The sequence below is a fragment of the Callospermophilus lateralis genome, chromosome 18 (genome assembly GCF_048772815.1).
Source record: "Callospermophilus lateralis isolate mCalLat2 chromosome 18, mCalLat2.hap1, whole genome shotgun sequence".
In the NCBI taxonomy this organism is placed as follows: domain Eukaryota; kingdom Metazoa; phylum Chordata; class Mammalia; order Rodentia; family Sciuridae; genus Callospermophilus; species Callospermophilus lateralis.
Genome location: NC_135322.1, coordinates 41,617,763 through 41,643,733, shown reverse-complemented (window position 1 = coordinate 41,643,733; position 25,971 = coordinate 41,617,763). Strand labels below are relative to the sequence as shown.

The 25,971-nt window shown below is 44.4% G+C and overlaps 1 protein-coding gene across 1 annotated transcript; it reads right to left on the bottom strand.

The window, feature by feature from the left end:
* Positions 1-402: 402 nt before the first annotated feature.
* Cfap263 (cilia and flagella associated protein 263) lies at positions 403-22,967 on the bottom strand. Its single transcript, XM_076839467.2, has 9 exons — positions 22,867-22,967; positions 21,173-21,299; positions 20,285-20,443; positions 18,157-18,312; positions 17,082-17,162; positions 13,432-13,587; positions 8,535-8,642; positions 1,883-2,038; positions 403-489 (listed from the first exon to the last, which is right to left on the bottom strand). Exons 1-9 carry the CDS (start codon positions 22,965-22,967, stop codon positions 403-405), a joined length of 1,131 nt encoding a protein of 376 aa, XP_076695582.1.
* Positions 22,968-25,971: the final 3,004 nt, after the last annotated feature.

Below are 25,971 nucleotides of genomic sequence, written 5' to 3'. Positions count from 1 at the left end.
CCACGTGCCAGGCATTCGCCATGATGCTGGGGTGTCTGTTTTTGATAGTTGCACACCTGGGCTGCCACGGACGGCCCCACAGCACACACTGGGCTGGCTCTCCCTCCTCTGTCCCACTCCCACATGCGGAAAGGTCACTTTCATTTGTGCTTGTGAACTAAACGTGGGCTAACAAGTGTCAAACCGTTAGCGTGCCCTGTGGTTCTTTCAGTGACAATGGTTCCAGGGGCCAGGTTCCAGGGGCCAGGCGGTGAAGACTCCCCGTGGGCAGATGTAGCCTGGGAGGTGATGGCCAGCCTGGCTGGGGATTCGGGACACCAGTGAGAGGACCCTGTGACTAGAAGAGAGGGGAGTGCTTTAATGGATCATTTCTTGGTCAGCCATCCGTGCTCCTGCCCCTGGCTATTTCCCAGGGGAGCCAATTGCTTGCAATTCCTCCTGGCTTGCCTTTATTTTATCCCAAGCCTTGCGGTAGCCTTTCAGGGACATCTGCAAAATGGCAAAAGGGGAGGGGGAGAAGGTCAGTTGAGGAAATCTGAGTGCCTATACCTAATGGGGCACTCATCCAGCCTTGCTACAAGTGTGGGCCACCTGTAGGGGGCAGCACTCTGCCCTGCAGCATGCCACCAAGGGGAAGTGGCCATCAGGAGATCCTTCTAGGGAGCCTGAGGAGTTGCAGATTCCGGCTGGAGTCTGGGGGGCCCAAGTTTGAATCCTAATTTTCTCCCTGCCACCAAGTGACCAGGGAAAAGGCAGGAGAAAGGAACAAGGGAAGTGGAGTGAGGTCCTAGACGTGAAGACACCAAGCCCCCAGTTTTCCAAGCGGCCTGACCCGGAAGCTATTTAAAGGATGTCTTCCAAGTGGCCTTGGTTTGCATCCTGGCTGTGGCAGTCTTGACACCAGTGCAGTGTCTCTACATTGCCCATTTCTCTTCCACAGCTCACAGGGAGCCAGGGCACTTCCTGGGCACACAGGACCATATTCAAAGGCTGTGGGATTAGTTTAAGACAAAGGCCCACGGTAACTCTGTCAATGTATGGAATCGGGTTCTGAGTGATATTAAAAATCCATTGTTATCTCATTTTTTAAAAACTGGCTTCTCCATGTATAAAGTAGCAACCACCAAATTACCTATGGTGTGGAGGGATTCAGAAGCTTCTAGAATTCACTAAGAAAACAACTCCCTGGGAGTAGGTGGTGCATGCCTGTAATCTCAGTAATTTAGGAAACTGAGGTAAAAGGATTCAAGTTTGGGGCCAGGCTCAGTAACTTAGCAAGACCCTGTCTCAATACAAAAAATAAAAAGGGCTGGGGATGTAGCTAGGAAGGAAGGGAGGGAGGGAGGGAGGGAGGGAAGAAAAGAAAAGGAAACAAACAAATAAAAACACTTGACTGCCGGATGTGGTGGCGCATGCCTGTAATCCCAGCTGTTTGGGAGGCTGAGGCAGGAGGATCGTGAGTTCAAAGCCAGCCTCAGCATCTTAGCAAGGCACTTGGCAACTCAGTGAGACCCTGTCTCTAAAATAAAATATAAAAAAAGGGCTGAGGATGTGGCTCAGTGGTTGAGCACCACTGGGTTCAATCCTCGGTACCAAAAACAAAAACAAAAGCCTCCAAACACTTTATTACTACAGAGTGTCTCCCTGATACCTAAAAATACTGTGTCCCTAATGGTGAAAAAGGAATTGTTGGTTTTTAAAATCATCCTTCATTTTGGTTTAATAGTTGAAGCAACTGCTAAGATTTCTCACAGATGTAGCCCACCCAAACATCCATAGTCAGCCCCCCAAACAAAATCCTAAACAAAATGTCACAGGCAAGAAAGACTGACAACCCCACGGAAATGTGGAGTCCCAGCCCACGGGGCTCTCAGGGGCTCACCTCTGCGATTTCCACTTTCCTTTCCCACATCTTGATGGTCTTCTCCATCTCCACATTGAGGATCTTCTCCCGGAGGTACATCATCACCTGTGGCGCCCGGAACTCGGCCAGCTGCTTCCGCAACTTCTTGTTGGCAGCCTCGGCTTTGGCCCGGTCCTGGGTTGGAAAGGACCAATTACCCCAGGGAATCCTGGTGACTTCTCCTCTGAGGACTTGCTGGCCCTGCCATCTCTCCCCAGAGGCTCCATGTAGTTCAAATGATAACGGTTCCATATTCAGTGGGCAGGGAAATCATGAAGTTCTGCTGAGTTTTTTTGTTTTGGGTTTTGTTTTGTTTTTAACAGATTGTGATGTCTTAATCCAGTTCAGAAATACTAATCTTCTTTCCCTTCATTTCCCTTTTTTTCTTTTCTTTCTTTCTCTCTTTTATTAAGGAATTCTTAATTTGTATGTATGTGAAAAATTGTGTATTGAAGTACACTTTGATCAGTCTCAATTCACTTTCCTGTCTTCTTTTATTGTAAAATACATATAAAATTTGCCATTCAATGGCATTACATACACTCACACTGTTGTGTGACTTCTCCACTATCCATCTCCACAACTTTTCCATCTTGTCAAACTGAGACTCTGCTCACTAAACACTAATTCACCATTTCCTCCTACCTTCACCCCTTGGTTACCACCAATCTTCCTGTCTCCATGATTTAGACTACTGTAGGTCCTCCCTCTAAATGGAATCATACAGTATTTGTGCTTTTGTGACTGGCTCATTTCATTTAACATAATGTCCTCAAGATTCATCCATGGTATAGCATGTATCAGAACATTGTTGTTCTTCTTTTTTTGAACTCAGGGCACTTGACCACTGAGCCACATCCCCAGCCCTATTTTGTATTTTGTTTAGAGTCAGGGACTCACTGAATTCTTAGCACCTCACCATTGCTGGGGCTGGCTTTTAACTCACGATCCTCCTGTTTCAGCCTCCCGAGCAACTGGGATTATAGGCACGTGCCACTGCACCCAGCATGTCCTTCCGTTTTAAGGCTGATTTTTTTTTCTTTGTACTGGGAATTGACTCTAGGGGTGCTTTACTACTGAGCTACTTCTCCAGTCCTTTTAGTTTTTTATTTCAAGGCAGGGTCTTGCTAAGTTGTCAAGGATCTTGCTAGTTGCTGAGGTTGGCCTCAAACTTGTGAAAATCCTAATTCAGTCTCCCAAATCACTAGGACTACAGATGTGCACCACCCTGCCCAGCAGAGTTAGAGAAAGAAACCACTAAGAAGAGTCCTCTTGCCAGAACTATACTTCCAGCTACTTGAAGGCTGAGGCAGGAGGATCCACAAGTTTGAAGCCAACTTGGGCAAATCAGTGAGAACCTACCTCAAAATAAAAATGTAAGAAGGGCTGGGGATGTAGCTCAGTGGTTGAGTGCTTGCCTAGCATGTGTAAGGCCCTGGGTTCAGTCCTCAGCATCACAGTGTCACACACACATAAACAAAAAGAAAAATCCTCTTGAGGTTTGGGCAAGCTTCAAAGACTAGCAACAACTTGCCCCTGCAAAGGGCCCTGACTTTAATTGGATTGGGATGTGATCAATTGATGTCTTGGGGTGTTGTTGAAAGCAATAGAGAAATTGGGTAGCAATTAATAGAGATTAATAGCTAGGTTTGATGCCAAATGAGGCAGCCAGAAGTTTGGCAGAAAGATGAAAAACCAAAGGGAACTCAGCTGAAAAAGAAATCAGCTCTGTTGTCAGGGAGACTGTATCAAGACCAAGGCTGCACCCTCTGAGAACAACATCAGAGGTCACTAATAGCAAGGGAAGCAGCAAACTCCTGACCTAGTCTAACCAAGTCAGCAAACGATGACAAGCCAAGAAAGGAGGACAGGGATTACCCAAAGTCACCATATCATCTAAAATGTATGCTTTTAACAAAAAGTATGAGATGATAGACAAAGAAATAGGAAAGTGCAACCCACACAGGGAAAGAAGCAGGCAACATAAACTGTTTTGGGGAAGTCCAGATGGTGGACTTGATGATCTTCAAAGCAGCTATTCAAAGAACCAAAGTAAATCATGTTTGAGGACTTAAAGGAATACATGATGATAATGCCTCATCAAGTAGAGAATATCAATTAAAAGACAGATTATTTAAAGAGAACCAAATGGAAAATTGGTTTTTAATATAACTGAAATTTAATATTTTTTAATATAACTGAAAGTAGAATTTCCCCACAAGGGAATCAACAGTAAATTTAAACCATCAGAAAAAAAGAATTTGGGACTGGGGTTGTGGCTCAGTGGTAGAGTGCTTGCCTGGCATGCATGAGGCACTGGGTTCAATTTCTAGCACCACATTAAAAAAAATAAATAAAATAAAGGCATTGTGTCCATCTACAACTAAAAAAATATTTTTTAAAAAATCAGTAATCTTGAAAGTAGATTGATAGAGATTATGCAATATGAAAATCAGGGACAAAAAAGAACAAATTAACTGAATGTCAAAAAAAATATGGATATGCATGCAATGCGAGTGACAGAACAAGAGAAGAAGAAAGGAACAGAAAAAATATATTCACTTGATGGCTGAAATCTTCCCAGATTTGATTTTAAAATTATATCCCCAAAGAACACCTCCAAGTATGGTAAACACAAAGAAATCCACACAAGGCAAAGAGATTGTTCAAAGCAACAAGAGAAAACAATTCACCCTGTATAAGATGAAAGAAAGCCTAAGGAGATTAACAGTGGACTTTCATGTGAGATAATGGAGACTAGACGGCAATGGGATGAAAGGAGAAAAAATTTAAAATGACTCTTACCATAAGTTTTATATCCAGCAAAAATATTTTTTCAATAATAAAAGCAAACAATTGAGCACACAAAGATCTTGATTTCTAATGCTATTCTTGAAAGGAATCAGGACTTCTTGGGGGGATGGTCGATTTGGGAGCTGGAACAGGAATCCCAAGATGAACCTAGAGACTCTTGTAGTGCTAGGAAGATGGCACTTCAAATTTCTTCATATTTTTTTTTAAATGAAGAAGTAATAAAAACATTCCCAAATAAACAAAAACCTAGAGAATTCATTGATTGCAGACCTGCTTTATGAGAAATGGTAAAGGAAGTTCTTTAGGTTGAAAACAAGTAACAATAGATGGTAGGAATTCAGAATTCACATTTTTTTAAAAAAAAATAAATTTTTAAAAATGTAGATAATTATAAAAGATAATATTATTGCATATTTCTTCTCTTTTCTGATTTAAATAGCAAGTGCATAGAATAATACATGTGTATTAAGGAGGGTCTATAACATAAAAATGTAACATATTTGATGGTAACAGCATAAAGGCGGCAGGTTGAAACAAAACTGTATTTAAATAAGAAAGTAATAGCAGATGATAATTCAGATCCACAGGAAGAAATGGAGAAAAACACAAGAGGACCCAAAAAAAGCTATTATAACAAAATCTATGAACAAACTTCATCTTCTTTTTTTTTCAGTTTTGAACCATTTCCTTACACCGTTTAAAAAATTAACTCCAAATGGATCATAAACCTAAATGAAAGAACTAAAACTATAAAACTCTTAAAGAAAGCGTAGAGGCAAATCTCTATGACCTTGGATTAGGCAAAGGATTCTTAGATATGACACCAAAGAACAAGTGTAAAAGGAAAAAAAAAATTGGACTTCACCAAAATTAAACTTTGGTGTGTTGTAAACAATAATACCATTAAAAAAGTGAAACAAAATCCACAGAATGGGAGAAAATATTTGCAAATCATATATCTGATAAGAGACTGAGTCCAGAATAGATAAGAGTCTTATAACTCAAGGATAAAAAAGTAAATAACCCAATTAAAAAATAAGCAAAGAACATGAGTATACATTTCTCCAAAAAGGTATAGACATGTGACCAAAGATGCTCGTCATTAGAGAAATTCAAATAAAACCACATTGAGATACTACTACACACCAACAGCAATGACCATTATTTTTTTTTAAAATGACAAGTGTTGATTAAAATGTACAGAAATTGGAAGACTTACACATTGCTGGTAGGACTCTAAAATGGTGTAACCACTTTGCAAAACAATTTGGCAGTTTCCCTAAATGTTAAACATAGAATTACCACATATAACTCATGGTCTCCTTTGAGGTATATGTCCAAGAGAAAAGAAGACAAATAGTCACAAAAAAACCTGTTCAAGACCCAGCATTATTCATCTTTGCCAAAAAGTAGAAACCCAAATATCCATCAACTAATGAATGGAAAAAATAAAATGTGGTCTATCCACACAACAGAAAATTATTCATCCAAAAAAAGAAACAAAGTATTAATGCATGCTACAAGGTGAACTTTGAAAATATTATTCCATGTTAAAAAAGCCAGACATGAAAGACCACATATTCTATGACTCCTTTTATATGAAATGTCCAGAACAGGAAAATCTGAAGGAATAGAAAGTAGATTAGTAGTTGTCTGGCTGGAGAGGAAATGAGGTAATGTAGGGAGGAGAGGACTTATAATAGATACAGGGCTTTTTCTTGGGGTGATGAAAATGTTGCAAAAAGTTATTGTGCTGATAGTTAACATAATTCTGAATACACCATAAACCTTTGAACTATATACTTGAATGGGTGAGATAGGTGAATGATATGATATGTGGGTTATATCTCAATAAAACTGGTTTCAAAAAGTTAACAAAGAGAATCCCGGGCATTTAAATACACTGAGTAGTGAATGGTAGGCTTTTAAAAGTCGATTTTAAGTTTTACTTGTTATCTAATCATTATCAACCCCAGGAGAAAACAAGTAAGTGGCACAAGAATCCTTCGTGGAGTGAGAACACTGGCTTCTGTTTCAGCGTTGTCACCTGTCGCTCTGTACTGAGGCTGGGTCTTTTGCAGAAAGGGTTGATTCTCCATTGAGGCTACTGTTACGGTTTGGATCTAGAATGTCCCTCACAAGTTTGTGTGTTGAAAAGGTCTCTGATGCAGTGAGGTTCAGAGGTGAGGATATTGGGCAATGATTGGGTCGTGAGGGCTCTGACCTCATTGATATGTGGGTGGACCATTGGGAGGTAGGACCTAGGTGAAGTAGGACACAGGGGGTGTGCCCTGGAAGGGTTTATCTCATCCCTAACCCCCCCCCCTTCTCTCTTTCTGCTTCCTGGCTGCCGTGAGCTGACAGCTCTACTCTACCAGCCCTTCCACCATGATGTTTCTGCCTTGGAGCCAGCTGACCATGGACGGAATCCATTGTAACCATGAGCCAAAAGAAACCTTTCCTTCTCTAAGTTGTTCCTGTCAGTATTTTGGTCACAATGACAGCCTGACTGATGTAAATATGATGTGGATGGCATGACAAAACTGAGTCACAAGCAACCCTGTGGGCCATTGGGGGCAGGTTTGGGGCCACACTGATGGGCACACTTCAGACCTACTCAAGACAACAACACTAATTGTACTAATGGCTTTCGAGTTGACAAAGCATCATTATGTGTGGTCTCACCTGATTGCCACAACAAGAGCTGTGACCTCTATGTTACATTTTGAAAACCGGCCTGTCTCATTTGAAGTCTTATCCAGATGGGAGAGAGATATATACAGCTCAGTGTTAGAGTGCTTGCCTAGCATATATGAGGCCCTGGATTAGATCCCCAGCAGTACCAGAAATTAAAAAAATAATTAAGTAAAGGTTTATTCAAGACCAGAAGCTGGCAGCATGAAACCCAAGGCCAGGCCATTTAACTGTGGTGCTCAGTGCTCTTTTTCTCCCATCCTTCCCAAAAGCTCACTTCCTATGTGTAGCTGAGTCACATCCTGTGTGCATTCAAGTTACAAAAATTCAGCTCCATGTGCTCAGAAAATAATGCAAGAGATAACTTGCAGGCCAGAGGGCTAGAGATATGGCTCAAGCGGTAGCGCGCTCGCCTGGCATGCGTGCAGCCCGGGTTCGATCCTCAGCACCACGTACAAACAAAGATGTTGTATCCGCCAAATACTAAAAATTAAATATTAAAAAACAAATTCTCTCTCTCTCTCTCTCTCTTAAAAAAAAATCTTAAAAAAAAAAACAAACTTGCAGGCCAGATATGTAGGGAGGTCAGCTGATCCCTCTTACCTTTCCACACAGTGACCACAGGTTCTGGAGTGAGCCTGGGGCAGAGGTCATAGGTCTGCCATCCTTCACAGATAGGCACTGCACCGAGGAACCAAGGTCAGTGCCAACCACTGCACCAAGAAATATTTTTAAAAGAGCATCTCTCTCTCTCTCTCTCTCTCTCTCTCTTATTCAAAACATCGTATGTTGTCAAGTGTACTTTTGTCATATCAGTTATATGACCATGTTATATATATTTTCTATGCAATTGCAAGACAAAACTGTGAATATCATATTTTATGGATGCATGTGTTCTGTGGACTCTGTGAGATTTTTAATTCACTCTGGACCCTCACTCCACAGTAAATGTAACACTCCTGCGCTGTAAGTCCACCTTCTGCTTTGATGGCTCAGAGCTCTTTTGATTTTTCTGGTCTAGGCTTCCCGAGATACGTAACCAAGTACCTTGGATTTGGGTGGCCATTCACACAAATCCTCGCAGACAAGAGACAAACGTCAGAAACGTCTCGCCCTCTCCTACCTCCTCTACTTGTATGGTTTCTTTATCAATTTTTTCAAGAAGCTCTTTTCTCAGCAAGATCTCCTTGCCCAGAGAGATGAACATTTCCATCGCTCGGTGAAGCTTGCTCTGAAACACAACAACACAGAGAGTCTTGAGCTGAGAGGCCTCTCAAAACGGCGGGAGGGTAGACAGCAGAAAAACAGGACCATCCAGGAACTCGGGCTTGCCCTTCTCACGGGTGCCCAGGTTTTCAGAGACCTCGAGTCTGAGAACTGGCAGGGGAGGAGAGATGGACAGTGGTTGGAGACACCAGAATCCACTGTTTACTAAGGGATGCTTTGTACAAGTCCCAGACCCCTCTGAACTTGGTCCATTCACCTTATATTTTGGCAAGGTTACAGGAGATATCCTGCTAGTGCCTAGCATACAGAGGACTTTGGACAAATGGTTGTCATGACTACCTGGTGAGGATGGAGAGGGAGGGGTACTCCACAGGAAGTGGGTGCTACCATTATCTCCAGTTAGGTCACTGAAGCAATTTGGCCAAGATCACAGAGATGGGGAAGGCAGGATTTGAATCCAAGCAGTGTGATCCCATGGGCTCCATTGACCATGATGCTGGGGGCCGGAGGGATCCTGCAAAGCTCCCTCAAAGGTTCCCATTTCATCACTTGCCCTTCACCAGCTCCCCAAGGTCCCTGCTTCTCAGACTAGTCCCCCTGTGCGTACTGTCCCCCAGGGGGAAGTCAACCAGAATAGGTGAGATATGCTTTGCCTGGCTGAGGAGTGGGTCAAGGGAAGGAGCCAGTAATTTCTGGGTGCTTCTCAACAAACTCACATAATCCACCCACCCACCCTGTCCCAGACACTGTTTAGGGTAGCCAGCCAGGTCCTGCCTCTGGGAGGCCAGCTCAGAGATCTGGAGGCAGTCAAATAAATGCAACAAGAAACAGCAGACAGGACAGGAAGGTTGTCTGGGGAAGGAATGCTGGAGAGACAGCTGAACTGGGGACAGCTGCAGGAAGAGGGAAGAGAGCAACAATCCAAGCTGAGGAAAGAGCCTGGGGAAGAGGTGCAAAAAGAACTGGGAGAGGAGAGGAGAGAGCAGCAGCAGAGTCCCACAGTGGAGGCAGAGCAGGGCTGGGCAGGGGTGCTGCTCCAGGGGTCAAAACTTAGGCAAAGCGGAGCCAGAGCCCCCTGCGGGGGGGACCTTAGGCTCTGGGAGTCATTCTCCTCCCCACTCCTCATCTCTCCAGCCTGCACTCCTTTAAGGCTCATTTCCTGCCCTGCCTCCTGCACCTGAATAGGAGACCAGACTCAGGGGGTCAGCTTGGGTTGGGGGAGGCAGGACAAGATTCCGCTGCAAGCCAGCCATTCAGGGGGATGTTTAGAGGACAGAGAGGACCTGCAAGGGCCACAGCAAGGCCAGGGCTGGCTCTATTGGGGCAGGGTCTTCACAAAGTGTGGCATGAGCTGGCATTCAAGGCTCTGTTCAGATGCTGGTCACTTGAGGAGGCTGCCGCTGGAAAGGCTTCCAGAGCTTTCTATTGTGGTGTAGCCAATTACCCCTAGACTCGGAGGTTTAAAGCAACAGCTATCTGTTCTCTCTCAGTTTCTATGGGTCAGAAGTCTGGGCACAGGGTGGCTGGATTCTCTGCCCATGATCCCCACCAGACTGAAATCAAGGAGTGGCCAGGACTGTGATTCTCGTCTGGGGCTCGGGGTTCTCTTCCAAGTTTACTCATTGTTGGAATAATGTACTTCCTCGAAGTTGGAGCATTGAGGTCCCCGTTTTCTTTCTGGCTGCCAGCAGGAGGTCACTCTCAGCTCCTAGAGGCCTTGCTAAGTGCCTTCCACATGGCCTCTCTATCTTCAAGCAGTAATGGAGAGATTCTGGCCTAGGAAATTCCCCTGTGCTTCACGTATCTGACTCCTTGGCAGAGGAACTCTGCTTTCAACAGGATCATGTGATTGGTCAGCCCCAACTGGATAAGCTCCCCATCTTCAGGTCAAATGTGCCATCTGACATAACCAATGTAACAGGCAGAACCTCATGACCGAAGCTGTCACATTCATAGCCTTGGCTGGAATGAGAAGAGTGAATGCACCTGGGGGCAGGGTCTGGGGGACGTCTTAGCAGTCTACCTTCTCTAGGGCACCCAGTCACTAGTTCTGTCCGTCAAGAGTGACTTACTGCAGCCGAAAAGCCATAGGCTTGTGCTCTATCAGACACACCAGGCAGGTTCGAGGACATAGAGTCACAGGAGAGTAATCATGATCTGATTCAGGATCACTCAGGAAAGTCACAGAAGAGACCTCATCTGTCTTGTGCTGTTTAGGCACTAGACCCTCGGCACTGGATGTGTTTGGCAGAAGGTAGGCCTTGGTACTTTTGCTAATAGAGGGAAGTTATTCTGTGTGTTTTTAACAAGGACCACTTTGGGGTCTTTGATATTTATTTCAAAGTGGCCCCTCCTGTTACCTGTCTCCCCCCGCACACACACACACACACACACACACACACAGCCAAAACTGTCAAGTGAACTGCCTTCCCCGCCCCACGCTGCCCCCTGAGTCTGTTCTCCTACTCACGTGCAGGATGTGCAGCAGGAAATGAGTCTTAAAGAAGTGCAGCCTGAAGAGAGGAGGAGTGGGGAGGAGAATGACTTCCAGAACCTAAGGTCCCCCCGGGCAGGGGGCTCTGGCTCTGCTTTGCCAGTTTTGACCCCCTGGAGCAACACCCCTGCACGGCCCTGCTCGGCCTCCACTTTGACTGTGACCATGCTGCTCTCTCATCTCCAGCAGTTCATTTGATAATATTGGCTGAGCACATTCTCTGCTGGGGGCCACAGCACAGACCACGTAAAATTCCATCCTGGGTGGTAAGGCACAAAAAACTTACATCTGACAGGTGAGGCGTCTTGCCCGGATGAAGCATCTCCCCCTGCAATCCCAGGTGAGGTCTGACCGACATTCACAGCTGTTCTGCCTCCATTTCCCCAGGAGAGCTGAAGTGGGTCATGGAGGAAGTGGGTCGGCTTGACCCTTGACCTACTCTTGTCTACCTTTGGACTCCCGTGGGGCAGCTCCCCCAAGTTCCGCCATCTGCTTGCCATCACATACAAGAGATCTATGGGCACAGTGGCCACCGCGCTTTGGACCAGAATGGCTCCTGTTGGGCCCCCAGTGGCCTGTGCAGCTGCTGCTCCTCTGGTGTTGCCACTGTCTGCACTGTGAGCTTAGATTCGACCTCACAGAGCTCAGGGCCTGCACCCTGGGCAGATTCGCTTTATAAAGCAGTAGCTCTACTTCCCAAATTCCAAGACCAGACAGGTCCTGTGCTGGTTAGATTCCAGAGGATAAGATCCAGGTCCAATGTGACCTACCACCTGTTAGCCAAGGTGGTCCGCAGCAAAGGCCTGGGAGGCCCAGGGACTGGCTTCATCTTGAAAAAACAGTGATCAGATACCAAGTGTGATGAGATAACCTAAAAGTTGGACGTTCGTGACACATGAACTTCAGAATGCCGGCACAATGTTTTCTACATACTGTAACCCAGGAGAAGGCAGCTGAGGGGGACACACACTGAGCTGGGCATCCTGGCTCTGCCACTAACTTGTGGCTTGAATCTTGCTAATGCTCTGCATCTCGGAGCCTCCGTGTTTTCCATTATGAAAGAAAAATGTTGGACAAGCATCAGCCTGATATAAGCATATTCAAATTTACATTTTTAAATGACACTGTGTGGGCCAAATGAAGGCCACCTGTAAGCTACCTATCTAGGCTCACAGCCACCACTGCCACCTGGACACTAGGCCCGGAGACAGCAAACTTTTTCTATAAAGGACCAGTTAGTGAATGTTTTAGACTTCGTAGGCCCAGAGGCAAAACAACCATAACTATTACATATTCACTTATATTAATAAGAGAAAAAACCCAAATCCTACAAATGTTTTATTGATGATCGTATGTTTTATTGATAAAATTATAATTGAGTATGATATATTGGAGTACGGGTCTACTAGGGAATAGAATGGAATTTCAAGAGAAGAAGTAACTTTGCCTAACCGGGTTTCATAGTTAGCATTCTCTATCATCCAGTCAGTTGCAGATGTTCTATAAAAGCCACTCTTAGCTCACAGGACACCGGATGGAAGTACATTGGCCCAGTTTGCTGACCACTACGTTAGGTGGTTGCTAGAAGGTAACCAGATGGCCTGGTCTGCTGGGGACAGGCCCTATTCATGCCCAGAATCCCTGCTTAATTATTAATAGTGCCTTTTCTCTCCCAAAAGCATTGCATTTGGATGATAAATAATTTAGTAGTTTTCTGATTTTATAGCTAAGACTCTTTTCCTTTGCAGGGTTAGAAGCAGGGAAGTACTTACTATGTGCCTACATTAAACAGGGCCCTAAATGCGGTGGTGTGTAAAACTGTGTGTGTAAAATTTATCCCTATTTCACTTAGGGTAGGACTAGAACATTGGTTTATTTTTTTAAAAAAGAAAATCTCACTGGATATAGTATTGTATGCTTATAATCTCAGAGGCTCAGGAGGCTGAGGCAGGAGGACTGCAAGTTCAAAGCCAGCCTTAGCAACTCAGAGACCCTGAGCAACTTAGTGAGACCCTGTCCAAAATTATATATATATATATATATATATATATATATATATATATATATATATATAAAAAGCCTGGGGATGTGGTTCAGTGGTTAAGCAACCCTGAGTTCCATTCCTGGTACCCAAACGAAACAAAAGAAAACCCTCCCCACATGGTTCTCATGTGCAGCCAGGGTTGTGGGACCATTTGGATGCTGAAGTGTTGGGTTTGAAACCTAGTCCTCATCCGGGGGCTGGAAATCTGGAAGCAGTAGGCCTGGTGGGGGTGTTCAGCACTGGGGTGGGCCTTACTTTGTATGCATTGAGGATCTGCAGGGTATTTCCGGATGACAGTTTCAGCTGGATCAGTTCTTGATTCCGTGCTTCAATCGTCTCTAAAAACTGAGCATTCTCAATCTTCAACTGCTGAAAATCAACGTCATGGAGAGCCTCGCCCACCTCTTCCTTCTACGGCTCAAAAAGAAGAAAAGATGTTATGTTCAGGTGTGACTTCACACCTGCAACTTGGTGAAACTTTGGCAGTCGGTCATCACTTAGTCATTCAATGAACATGTCCTGGACATCTGCTCAGTACCAGGCATGGTGCTAGGTGCTGGAGATAGATTAGAGTAAATGTAATGCTTCTTGGCCTTGAGGAATACATATGAGGGTCTACGGCCGCAGGTGCTAACTCAAGAGTGGTGTGGGTGGGGGGCAGTGGGCAGACCGGGGCAGAGTGCACCCAGAGCCCTCAACCAGGCCAGGGCAGGCTTCCCAGAAGAGACAGTACCCAAACAAGGATGTGAAGGAAAATTAGGAATCGGGCCATTAAAAGTCATTTTAAAATCTGGAAACCCCAGAAAAAGCAGTCTGTAAATTCCCCTCCTTTGATCCTAGGGCATTCCTGTAGAGCAGGTGTGTCTGCATGGCCTCTCTGATTGGCCCCACCAGGCTTCTGCCATCTTATGTTTGTGGTGGCAATAGCTCAACTCAGGGGCTGCTGTTCCCCACAGTGCTCTGCTCTGGCTGTGTGAGTTCCAGGGCTGCTTCTTCCCCTTCCCCTCAAACAACATAAAGTCCTTACGCCCAAATATGACCCATCCTCCTTCTCCAACGCTCCAACCTGTTCTTTATACCTGGGAGTCAACCTCTCTCCTGAACCTCAAAAAGCTTTAGCTCTGGGTCTTTGCTGCTGTGGTGGCCTCTGTACAGCACTGTGCCTCCTTCCCTTCTCTCAACCACACATTAGTCTGAGCTCAACAGTGCAGGGTCCAATCTGTGTCATTTCTGTGCAGCAATGGTGTGTGGATGGAGGTCATCCTTCTCCTCCCAAGTCAACCTTAAAGTCCCTGTTTCAAAATGGCTAAATCTGCATGGACTCCAAGAACAAAAACTCACGATCTGTAGGCAGCTCCACTGGGGCAACGATCCTTCTTACACTGACTCGAAGCTCTTTCCCTGACACCTCCAGCCCAGGCCTATCTCAGGCCTCAGGGCACTGCCAGTTGGTATGTTCACCCTCCATAAGTCCTCTGAGACAGTGGTCATGGCCATCCTGGGCCCATCGTCCCAGATCTTCCCTCGTGTTTTCCACTCCCCTCGCCAATATCTTCACTCTACATGAACTCTAGTCTGTTGTTCTTCCCAGGGTGGAGCTCACGCCGGATGTAAAACTCCAGGTCAGGGCTACTCAGAACAGCGCAGAGCAAGGCCAGCCCTTTCCTGGTCCGGGCGCCATGTTCCTATGGGGGCAGCTGGGCCACAGCATTCCAGCCAAGCTGACCATCAGGTCCCTAGGGCGTAGCCAGCAGGTACTGGTACAGGTATTTCAGGGGATCAAAGTGCAGGAACTCACATTTGTCCTTAGTCATGTCATTACAGCTATTCCAGCTTGTCGAGATCTTCCAGGATTGTCGGGGGCCGCCAGGAACAGGAGCTGAGCGTGGAGGAGCTGAGCATGTACCCTTAGCCTTGAGCGATGAAGGTGCGAGACTGGCTTCTGCTCGGAGTGCGAAAGCAAGTGGGCCTCACCTTCACTCAGCAAGGAATTACAGCTCTGGGAGTGGGCGTCACCCAATGGGACTGGGCTACCCCCCCTGAAACCCAATCCCTTGCCTCATTTGGGTGTCTTCCCCTCAATAAATAGGATTTCAGACCGAGGAGTAGGATCAGCTAGGGTCAAAAGGTGGTTCCATTCCCAGTTTTTCAAGGAATCTCCGTATTGCTTTCCATATTGGCTGCACCGTTTTGCAGTCCCACCAGCACTGTATGAGTGTGCCTTTTCCCCACATCCTCGCCAATACTTGTTGTTGTTTGTATTCTTAATAGCTGCCATTCTGACTGGAGTGAGATAAAGTCTTAAAGTAGTTTTGATTTACATATCTCTAATTGCTAGAGATTTAAAAACAGCATACACAGCCACATCAGTGTTTATTGTAGCCCAATTCACAATAACTAAACTGTGGAGCCAACCTTGATGCCCTTCAGTAGATGAATGGATAAAGAAAATGTGGTAAATATACACAATTCTCAGCATTAAAAGAGAATAAAATCTGCAGGTAAATGGATGGAGTTGGAGAATATAATGCTAAGTGAAGTTAGCCAATCCCCCCAAACCAAATGCCAAATGTTTTCTGTGATATAAGGAGTCTGATTCATAGTGGGATTGGAAGGGGGAGCATGGGAGGAATAGACGAACTCTAGATGGGGCAGAGAGGAGGGAGGGGAAGAAAGGGAAAAGGGAGTAAAAAAAATGGTGGAATGAGATGGACATCATTACCTAAGTACATGTATGAAGACACGAATGGTGTGAATATACTTTGTATACAACCAGAGATATGAAAAGTTGTGCTCTATATGTGTAATATAAACTGTAGTACATTCTGCTGTCATATATAACAAATTAGAATAAAAATTTTAAAATAAGTAAATATTATCGGCATGCTGTCTCTCTTTTGCCAGCCTCCCTTGCCTTCTCTGTGGGAGCTGGGGCCAAGGAGCCATCACTGAACCCCAAGAAAAAGGTACTTTCTGTGTCTGTGTGATTATTCAGCCCAATTCACCTGGAGTGACTCTGACTGATTTAGTCGCATGCCGCAGCACTGGATCCTGACACAATCAAGTAAGTTAGTTTTCCCGCTCAGTTTTGTGTCACCGTCCACGGCCACCTCTGATGCACGTGCCCACATTTGGCACATCAATACTCATATTTGACTTAGTGATAAAAGTCAAGGAGGAGGGTGCCACATGTCATGCCCCGAGGCCCTGAGCCATGTCTGTCTTATGGCCTTTAAGCAGGAACCCTTAGGGTCAGCTGCACAAAGATTCACCAAAGCACAGTACGGGTTGTGCTGCCTCAGCCATATCCCCCAAAGGGGCCAATGAATATGTCACCAGGGTCTTTTAGATCCAGTCCAAGTCCATCTACCTCCATGTGCCTGCGTAGTAACTGCTGGTTTCCTATGGCTGCTAAAATGACTTGCCACAAACCAGTGGCTTAAAATTAGGCGAAGTTATCATTTTACAGTTCTGGAGGTCGGAAGTCTAAAATGGGTTTGGGACTTAAATCAGGATGTTAGCAGGGCTGCTTTCCTTCTGGAGGCTCTGGGACAGAACCTTTCCTTGGAATTTCTAGCTTCTGGAGGCGATCCACATATCCTGGCTCAGGGCCCCTTCCTCTCTCATGAATGGAGTCACTCTGATCTCTGCTTCCATTACCATCATCTCTCGTCTTCCTGCCTCCCTCTGATAAGGAGGGAGATTATATTAGGGTCCAATCAGTAACCTAGGATCATCTCCCATGTCAAGATCCTTAAATTACTCATACCATGGAAGGCAACGCATTAATAGATTCCAGGGATGAAGACAGGGACATCTTGGTGTGGGCGATATCATTCAGTCAACGAAATAAATAAATAGAGAAGTAGATAAATAAATAAATAAAGGAAGAACAAGCCACATACCTGCCTCAATTGTAAAAGAAGTTTTTTCCTCTGAACTTTGAGAGAAATATTTTTCAAACGTAATTTATCCCTCAAATTATCCTAACAAACAAACAAAAAGCATAAGTTAATGAATTTCTTTTCTGTTGTTTTGAAAAGTAGACCTAGGGGTGCAAACCAAACCTGAACCCTAATGTTTAGTCGTTTATTTTCAGATCCCTCTATTTCTGCCCAAGAAAGCCATGTGATGGCATTGCACTTAGGATCAAGATGCAGAGAAAACTGGGTCTGCCCCATGTGGATTTTACAATGCTTTTAAATTCAAGATTATTTGGATGTGGTATAGGGGACTTTCCTGACAAAATGATCTCATGATTCTTGTTGGTCGTATATTCTTCTGATAGCTATTACTCATAGCATGTTAGAGTTACCAAGCTGATCTAACTGTCTTCCAGGGCCCAAATCTTGCCATGATATAAAATCTCCCAGAAATGAACACATTATGGGCCCCCACATTCTCTTTCCGTTCACATGCCAGCCTGGTGTCCATTTCCTAATAGTAAGGACATCCAAAGAGCTTGAGATTGACCTGTCCCACTCCATGTAGTCACCTGACTAGCCCAGCCCCACACCTCTTCAAGAAAATACATTAGATCTTGAGACAAATAGGAACAACAGAAAAGAGGAAGTTGGCTGGGTATGGTGATGCACACCTGTAATCCCAGGGGTTTGGGAGGCTGAAGCTGGAGAATCACAAGTTTGAGGCCAGCCTCAGCAACTTAGCGAGACCCTGTCTCAAAATAAAAAATAAAAAGGGCTGGGGATGTGGCTCAGTGGGTTCAATCTCTGGTATAAAAAAGAAAAAAAAAGTCAGATATTCTGCCAATATTCATCCTGCCTGACTGGTTTTAGCCTAGATAAAAATGCATTCTAAAACACACCACATACACACCCCCACACACACACACTCTTCAGGGGATGTGAAAACCATGTATATATGGGCAACATATACAAAGTTAGGCAGCCCCACACGCATAATTTGTGTCATTCTATGAACCCATTCTCCCTTTGGAAGCTCTAACCCCCGCCAACTCACCCGCCGGTGGTTCATGTCCTCGATGTACTTCAACACTTTCTCAGTGGCCAAAATACTCCCTTTCTTCTTGGATATGGTTCTTAGAATATCTTTTTCAAAGTCATGCACTGCTCTCTGGACTTCAGTCCACCGAATATCAGCTTCCTCGATGATAGCCTGGGCAAGGCAGCACAAGAGAGGAGAGTTTCCAAAGCTTCTCAAGGATAAATCCTCTGAGGATACCCAAGTTCCCAGGTCTTTGTCCCCAGGCAACATGCCTCTTGGTTTTAGAGCTCTCCTTAAGGTATAAACCTGACTATATAAATATTAATATTAAAAACCATGCTTCGGAAAAGTGATAGTATCCATAAAAAGTGAGCAATCAAAAATGAGGTCTCAGATATGTATTTCCATATCTGAAATATTATGCAACCATTAAAAATTATGTCATGTGGAAAATACCTGAGAGGATACACAGCAAAACTGGAACCCAGTTAAATCTAAACAGATGAAGTGGTGAAATAATAAAGCATTCTTATTATACACTTATGTAACTTGAAAAAAAAGATGTTACCAGTGATGGGAAGTAATATGCCATATACATATGTCAGAATATGCTCTACTGTCATGTGTACCTAAAAGGAATAAAAAAGTTTTAAAAGATGTTATCAATGAATCTATATCTATATATAGATATGCATATAGAGAGCCCCCCTTATCTACACTTTCATTTTCTACAACCTAACCACCTGAAAGCATTAAATGGAAAATTTCTGAAATACGTAATTCATAAGTTGCAAATTGTGCACCATCCTGAATAGCATGATGAAATCTCATGCTGCCCCTCTCTGTCCTGACTGGGACATGCATATCCCTTTGTCCAGTGTACCTTTCTATAACATGCTACTTGGCCATCAGTCACTTAGGAGCCACCTCAGATCAGCTGTGGTGGCACTGCAGGGCTTGCATTCAAGTGATCCTTATTTTACTTAATTAGGGCCCCAAAGAGCAAGAGTAATGATGCTGGGACAATTTTATTACTGTTTATTGTTATAATTGTTCTGTTTTATTATTAGTCACTGTTAATCTCTTACTGTATCTAATTTATGAATTAAACTATATCATAAGATGTATACAGAGGAAAAAACATGGTACATATAGGGCTTGATACTATCCAAGGCTGCAAAAATTCACTGGATGTTTTGGAACACATACTCTGAAGATAAAGGGGAACCTTGGTATATTGACGTAGAAAGATATTGTTAAAAAAAAAAAAAGATACAATTCACAAAACAATGGTCCTTTTAAAAAAAGAAATTCATATATGCATAGGAAATGATCTAAACTCCAGAAGTAGATAAATTCAGTGGTCAACCATAATGGCTTCTGGTTGGAGGTACCATTGTGAATGTTTTCAATTTAAAATGCTGTATAACAAATATGGATTGCCTTGGAATAAACACACACACATAATTTTTTAAATTATTATTATTATTAGTTGTTGATAGACCTTTATTTTATTTATTTATATGTGGTGCTGAGAATCGAACCCAGTGCCTCACACACACTAGGTAAGCACCCCACCACCACTGGCTACAACCCTGGGCCCCCACACACATAATTTTAAAGCATAAAATGAGAAAGTATCTATGGTCTCACTGCAAATCATTCCAGTTCAGGACTCTCCCCATGGCACTACTGCAAATTTTTAAGGGCATGTATGGTTATTGTGGTTACATTTTTAAAAAATCCATATCCTAGTGACATATCTAAAATATTTAGAGATAAATGGTATGTCTAGGATTCTCTGCATATCAGCCCAGTGGGGCGAGGGGGAAACAGTTGGGACATCGATGATCCAAGAGTGGCCATATGTTGGCATTTGCTGCATCTGAGTGTTGAGTCCATAGGGATTTGTGGTGTTAATTCTCTACATCTGAGTATATTTGAAATTTTGCATTTAAAATGCTTTATATTTTGTTGTTGCCTCAAGCAAGTGGTAAGTTCTTTAAAGACCTGCTCTCAATCTGTCTTATCCTACTTCTGTTTCTTTCAAAGCATCAATAATAACACAGACACCCCACAGGAACTTCTTGACTAGGTGGAAATGGGAGTCCAAATAGGTTCATGAGACTGAGAGGAGGGTCACCTCGTGGTACTGCAGGTCCCGCTCAGCATTTGCCCTCATGTGCCTCAATTCGTCCTTCATGTCTTCCAGCTCCTTTTGCACAAGGTCAAGTTTTTGTTCGACATTGAGGCTTATCATACGGTCACCTGCCCGGGGTTTGGATTTACGCCTGCTCCGTAACTGCAACCCAACAAAACCAAAGTCACTGTCAAAGAGGTGGGCATCAACGTGATTCTTCAGAACTGCCAGAACTTATCTCAAAAGAGAGCCAGGGGAAACAAACTCCTGGTGAAAGGATTCTGGATATTTGGCCAGAGGTGGCATTTATTTCACAAGTCAGCCTAAGATCCTATGCTAGTTGCCTTGAAGACCCATGTTTGACAATGAACTAAAAATTAGTAACTGAAAACGTCTTGCAGGTGGAAAGACTGTGAATCACTGTAGACTAGAATTTAAATCAAGATCAGGAGAAGGCTGGAACTCAGCGCTTCCTAAACTGAACACAAAGAGAAACTGCATCCAGGGGCACAGTTGTCAGCAAAATAGACAAATAATTCAAAGTCTTGGATTTCCTAGACATTTAAGGCAAAGGTCATAAGTAAGTGATCCAGGTAATGCTTGGGCCTCAAAGTAACTTTATTTGATTTTCAAAGGATTAAACCTACACAGATAGGCCCTCTGAAACAAGGGCTACCAACAGGTCTTCTACGGCTGAATCCTCCAATTTAAGGGAATTCTCTAAAATAAAATAAGATATGCTGGGAGAGTCAATTCACCACTAATTGAACCTGACTCCCTTCACATTGATTTGAAATGGAAACTTTGGCACACTACAGGTAGAAACACAAATACCACCTGCATATAAGGGGACGGATAGGATAAAGTACAGTTCAGATCTCTATTAGGTACCTGTGCAAATTCTGCTGCTGTTATTTTAACATCTGAAATTCGTAGAGGTCGGTATTCCCTAGACTCCAGTTTACAGCAATATTTCTCAAACATCTCTGTCTCCGTTTTGAGAGCAGAGTTTCCATAGCTGCAAGACAGTGGGTTACTGAAGTTAATTAGGTTCTAATAGGAGTTTAAATCCCAAATAACCAGCCCTTAACATTTATCGGCCACATGTGACCTTCTGCAAGACATGCAGCCTCTTAGTATCTTATTTCTCTCACTTATAAAAAGGAAATAAGAATTGCATCTCCCTGTGTCGCAACAAGGAATGCAAAGATTTTAGGACAGTTGCTGGCCACATGCAAGTGCTGTTTAAGGTTCGGATATCTTTATTATTATGTGTAATGAGCCCCAAAAGTCACAACACTGGTATTATATTGAAAATTGTTGTACTGGTTTCATCTTCAAGTGTCATCTAACTCATTTGTGAAATTCCTTCAGAATCACTACTTTTTTGAAACTACACATATCCACCAACTCCAGGTGTTTCCTTTGGTTTATGTTTCTCAAATCTTTTATTTCTAGCACCCAATAGATGAAAGAATCTGCTGGAAGTTTATCATAAACTGTGAAAAACTTTGAACAATGTCTTTTTAAACAACTAGAGATGACAAATTTAGTTTAGCTTCTTAACTTCTCATATATATAACTTACATGTTTTAGATCTGTGTGCATAATGCATATATATTTTATATATACATGAGTGAGAATGGCTTTGATGTTTTCATATGTTACTGAGATAATTCCTGTTGGACTGAATTTTAAGATTAGTGGAGAAGGTTGACTAGAAAACACAAAATACCAAAATGTCTAGCTTTCTCAGCATATATCACATTCCCTCCCAGTATAGCCTGTGGAATTGTCCCTGAATCTGAATCCCAGCATGAGTACTCTCAAGCTGTGTGAATTTAGGAAAGTGCCTTAAATTTGTGTGCCTCCTAGCATTGCTGTGTCATTATATAAGGTCATATATGCAAAATACACGACACATAATAACACTCAAAAATTGTTGCTCTTGGTAATAAGGCCTCAATTCTGGCCTAAACTATTTATAGATGCATAGGAATAACATCTGTTCAACTTCCAGAGTCAGGATATTCTGAGCAAAATCAGTAAATTGTGCGATGTCCCTTAACTACGTCATAGAATCACTTACTAGAGTAGATATAGAACAGACTGCTAAAAACCTACTGGACCCGTCATTCTTTTCAGTCTACCTCCATACTTACTCTCTGGTTCAAGCTCAGGTTGCCTCACAACAAAATCATTTGGACAGCTTCCTTCTATCCTGCTTCCATATTAATTGTACCATAGAATCTTAGCATTGGAAAGCCTTTTCTGCTGCAGAACAGGGGAGCAGTTAGGCACACAATCTGGCACTACTCAGACACCAGGCGAAACTCCAACGTCACCAATGACCCTCTGGGCTTCCACCCCCCCCCCGCCCCGCCCCTTCGCGCCTTCTCCAGGTCCCGGCAACTGCTTGTCAGCTCAGTGGCAACGGAGACTCAGGACACCCACTTGGGGGGTCTTGGACTTCCCAGCGTTCAGTGTGGGCTTGGATGGTCTCCAGGCTGGAGCCAAGGTCCGAGGCCACTCGGCAGGGGATCCACCGTACCGAGAAGCGGCCAGCAACAGCCCACGGGGGGTACCTGAGCTCCTCCACCAGCCCGCACAGCTGGATAACAGGAAGCTCGCTGTCCTCTCCCGTCTGGGAATCGGTGTGGACGCTCTCAGAGTCCTCGTCGGTCATCGCTGTACCCAAGTGGCCCTTGCCAATGCCGAGCGTGCCCAGGAGCGCCGGACGCCAGCCGCCACGCGTCACTCAGGCTGCTACTCAGGGGAGCGTTGCCTGGGCGACCGGACGCCGGCAGAGGGGCGGGGCTGCGGAAGGCCCCGCCCAGTGCTCCTCCGCCTGTCACCGCGCTGACCTGATCCAAGTTCCTGGCCTTCTCAGCCACCTAAGCCCATTTAGTTTCTTTCTTTCTTTTTCTTTTTCTTTTTTAACAATAGCTTTTAAATTGACAGTCATACTAGCAGCTACCGTTTGCTCAGCACTTCCTATGTCTTTGGCACTGTGTGAAAGCACAGTTTATGAAAATCCTTGCATCAACCCTGTAATATTATTATTCTCCCTATTCTTCAAAACAGGTTCTTGAGATCCAGACAGTTAAAACGTTTTGTCAGTCTGTCTTTCCCCACGAGGTCCATACCCTGCTCACCACCTGCTGTTTCATGCATGCTAGCTGCAGTTTCTCTGATATCAACACTTTCGTATAAATTCAAGAAACATGACTAAATAGGCACTAATCTCTGCTGAGTCCTGAGTACCCGGGGGAATACGCGGAAAAGACATTCTGGCCCTCAAAGGGTTTCTAGTTAATTGAGGAAAATGGCCCATAAACAAGCCAATGCAGCCTGTTTGACGGTTGATCCCAGTAGCAACATACTTAACACAATTGTCCACTTAGAAGTGGTTAAATGGTAATTTCATATTTTGTTATTTTAAACCACAATTAAAACAAAAAGTAAAGCAGTGAAACCAAATGTGAACTTCAGGATGTTCAATCCCTCATACCCTAAATAAATAAATAAATCCTGAACTTGACCTCTTCTCATAGCTATAACCATCCTGGTCCAAGTCACCATCATCTCTTGCCTGAATTCCCGCAGTTACCTCTCCACTGTGTATTGTTATACACCAATAAAACTGGACCGAGGGTGGGGTGGGATTCTTACAGAGGGAGGGTAAGAAGAAAAGAGGAGGAGGGGAGAGGCAGGAAGGAAGGAATGAAAGAAGGAAGGAAATTCTGCCAACTCCCATATAAAATTAGACCATGCCTCCTTGGCACAGAACCCTCCATGACTTCCCATGTCACTTAGAGCAAGATCCAAAATCCCTTATGGTGGTGTACCCTCTCCACCCCGCACCTGCTGTTTCCTCTCAGACCTCAGTTCCTGCCCCGACCCCTTTTCCTTCTCCTTTCCAGTCACACTGGTCTCCTGGCTGTTGCTCAAGCATGCCAGACATGCCCCTGCCTCTGGGCCTTTCCCTGGCAATTCCCTCTGCCTGGACACTCTCCCCTCAGGTGAGCCACACGACTGCTCCCTTCACTTCCTTCAGATTTGATTCTCTTTCAAGGATGTCCCCTCCATTCTGCCCGCTTCTCAGCCCTGGAAACTAGCCAGCAAAGTAGGTTGATTCTGAAACAAACACCCGGAATCCAAGGGGCAGAGTCAGTGTGTTTTCAGGCTTCCTGTCAGGGCAGAAGAGTTCACCCCACCACTCCTGGGGACAGGGCTGCCAGCCCTCACTTTGCCCCTTCAAGTTGTCACCCTACCCATGTTTGTGCTATTGATACTCCTCCCTCCCTGGACCCCTTCCCCCTGTCCCATTCCTGCCGCCCTAGACACTGTGCTATAGTATGCAACTGCAATGTCCCCAAAGATCCATGTGGTAAAGGCTTGGTCCCCAGCTTTGGTGCTTTTGAGAGGCGGTGTTACCTTTAAAAGAAAGGTCCTAGTGAGACATCTTCAGGCGTGCCCTCAAAGGGGACAGTGGACCCCAGCTCTTTCTTCTTCCTCTCTTTTACTCCCTGGCCATAAAATGAGCAACTTTGTTTTGCCGCACACTTCTGCCATGATGGGCTGCCTTGCCGCAGTCTCAAAGGAATGGGGACAATTGATCATGGACGGACACCTCCAAAACTATAAGCCAAAGTCAACCTTTTTTCTTCACAAGTTGGTTATTTGAGGAATATCCTCTGGTGACAGAAGCTGACTAATCCACCCTTCCTGGATTTCCCCAGGCTTCTAGCTGAGACTGGTTTCTGTCAGTGAGAGGTATCCATGGGAGACCAGAAAGCAGGAAGAGAGAGCACCCAGGAATGTCTTCCCTGTGACCTCCTGTGACCTTCCTCCTTTGGCACTACAGTTCCGGCCGGGCACAGCACCTGTACAAGCACACCAAACTGGGTCCCCAGGTGCCTTGCCTTGCTTGATGGTTCCAGCTCTGCCTGGGTGAGTACCAACAACCCCTTTGCTAAGGTCTCTTAGGTGGCACTGTGTGGAATTCTATTTCCTAAAGGATCCTGACTAATAAATACATCTAGGCTCCACTGCCTGAGGATTGCACCTCAGCTCCAAAAACTGTTTGCCCACTGGACAGAGAGATTTACTATACAGATACCCCAAAGAGGGGACTGCCAAATACAAGTCACTCTAAACCGTAAGTCATTGACTTCTGTTCTTGGAGTTTGGCTCTTGAAAGTGGTCGCCAGTGTCTAGAAGAAGTGGGGAAGGGAATGGCATGGAGGTGGGGGAGTCAGAAGCAGATTGTTTATGACCCAGGGTTCCAGCCTTGGCTTGGCCACTGGCTACTTAAAACGTGTGTTCGAACACTTTTGGTCCCTCAACTTCCATCTCTGGAGAACGGGTACAATACTTTATAAGTGACTACCCTATGCATCTTACAAGGTTACTATCAGGCTTAAATGGTGTGAAGCAAGAAAAGGTAGTAGTTTAAATGTATGAAGCCAAGATGGGCACCCAGCACCTCCTCCATCTGGGAGGAGCCATTGTCCCAGATTGGCAGCAGTTCATAGTAGATTATTATGTGACAAACTGACTCAGCTTTCAGGCTTTAAATAATAATAGTGATAATTGCCATTGCTATTTCTTATATATTTATTACCCATTAGGTAATGTTCTGATTGCTTAATAAAACACATACCAATTACTGTTTCAGTTACTATTTA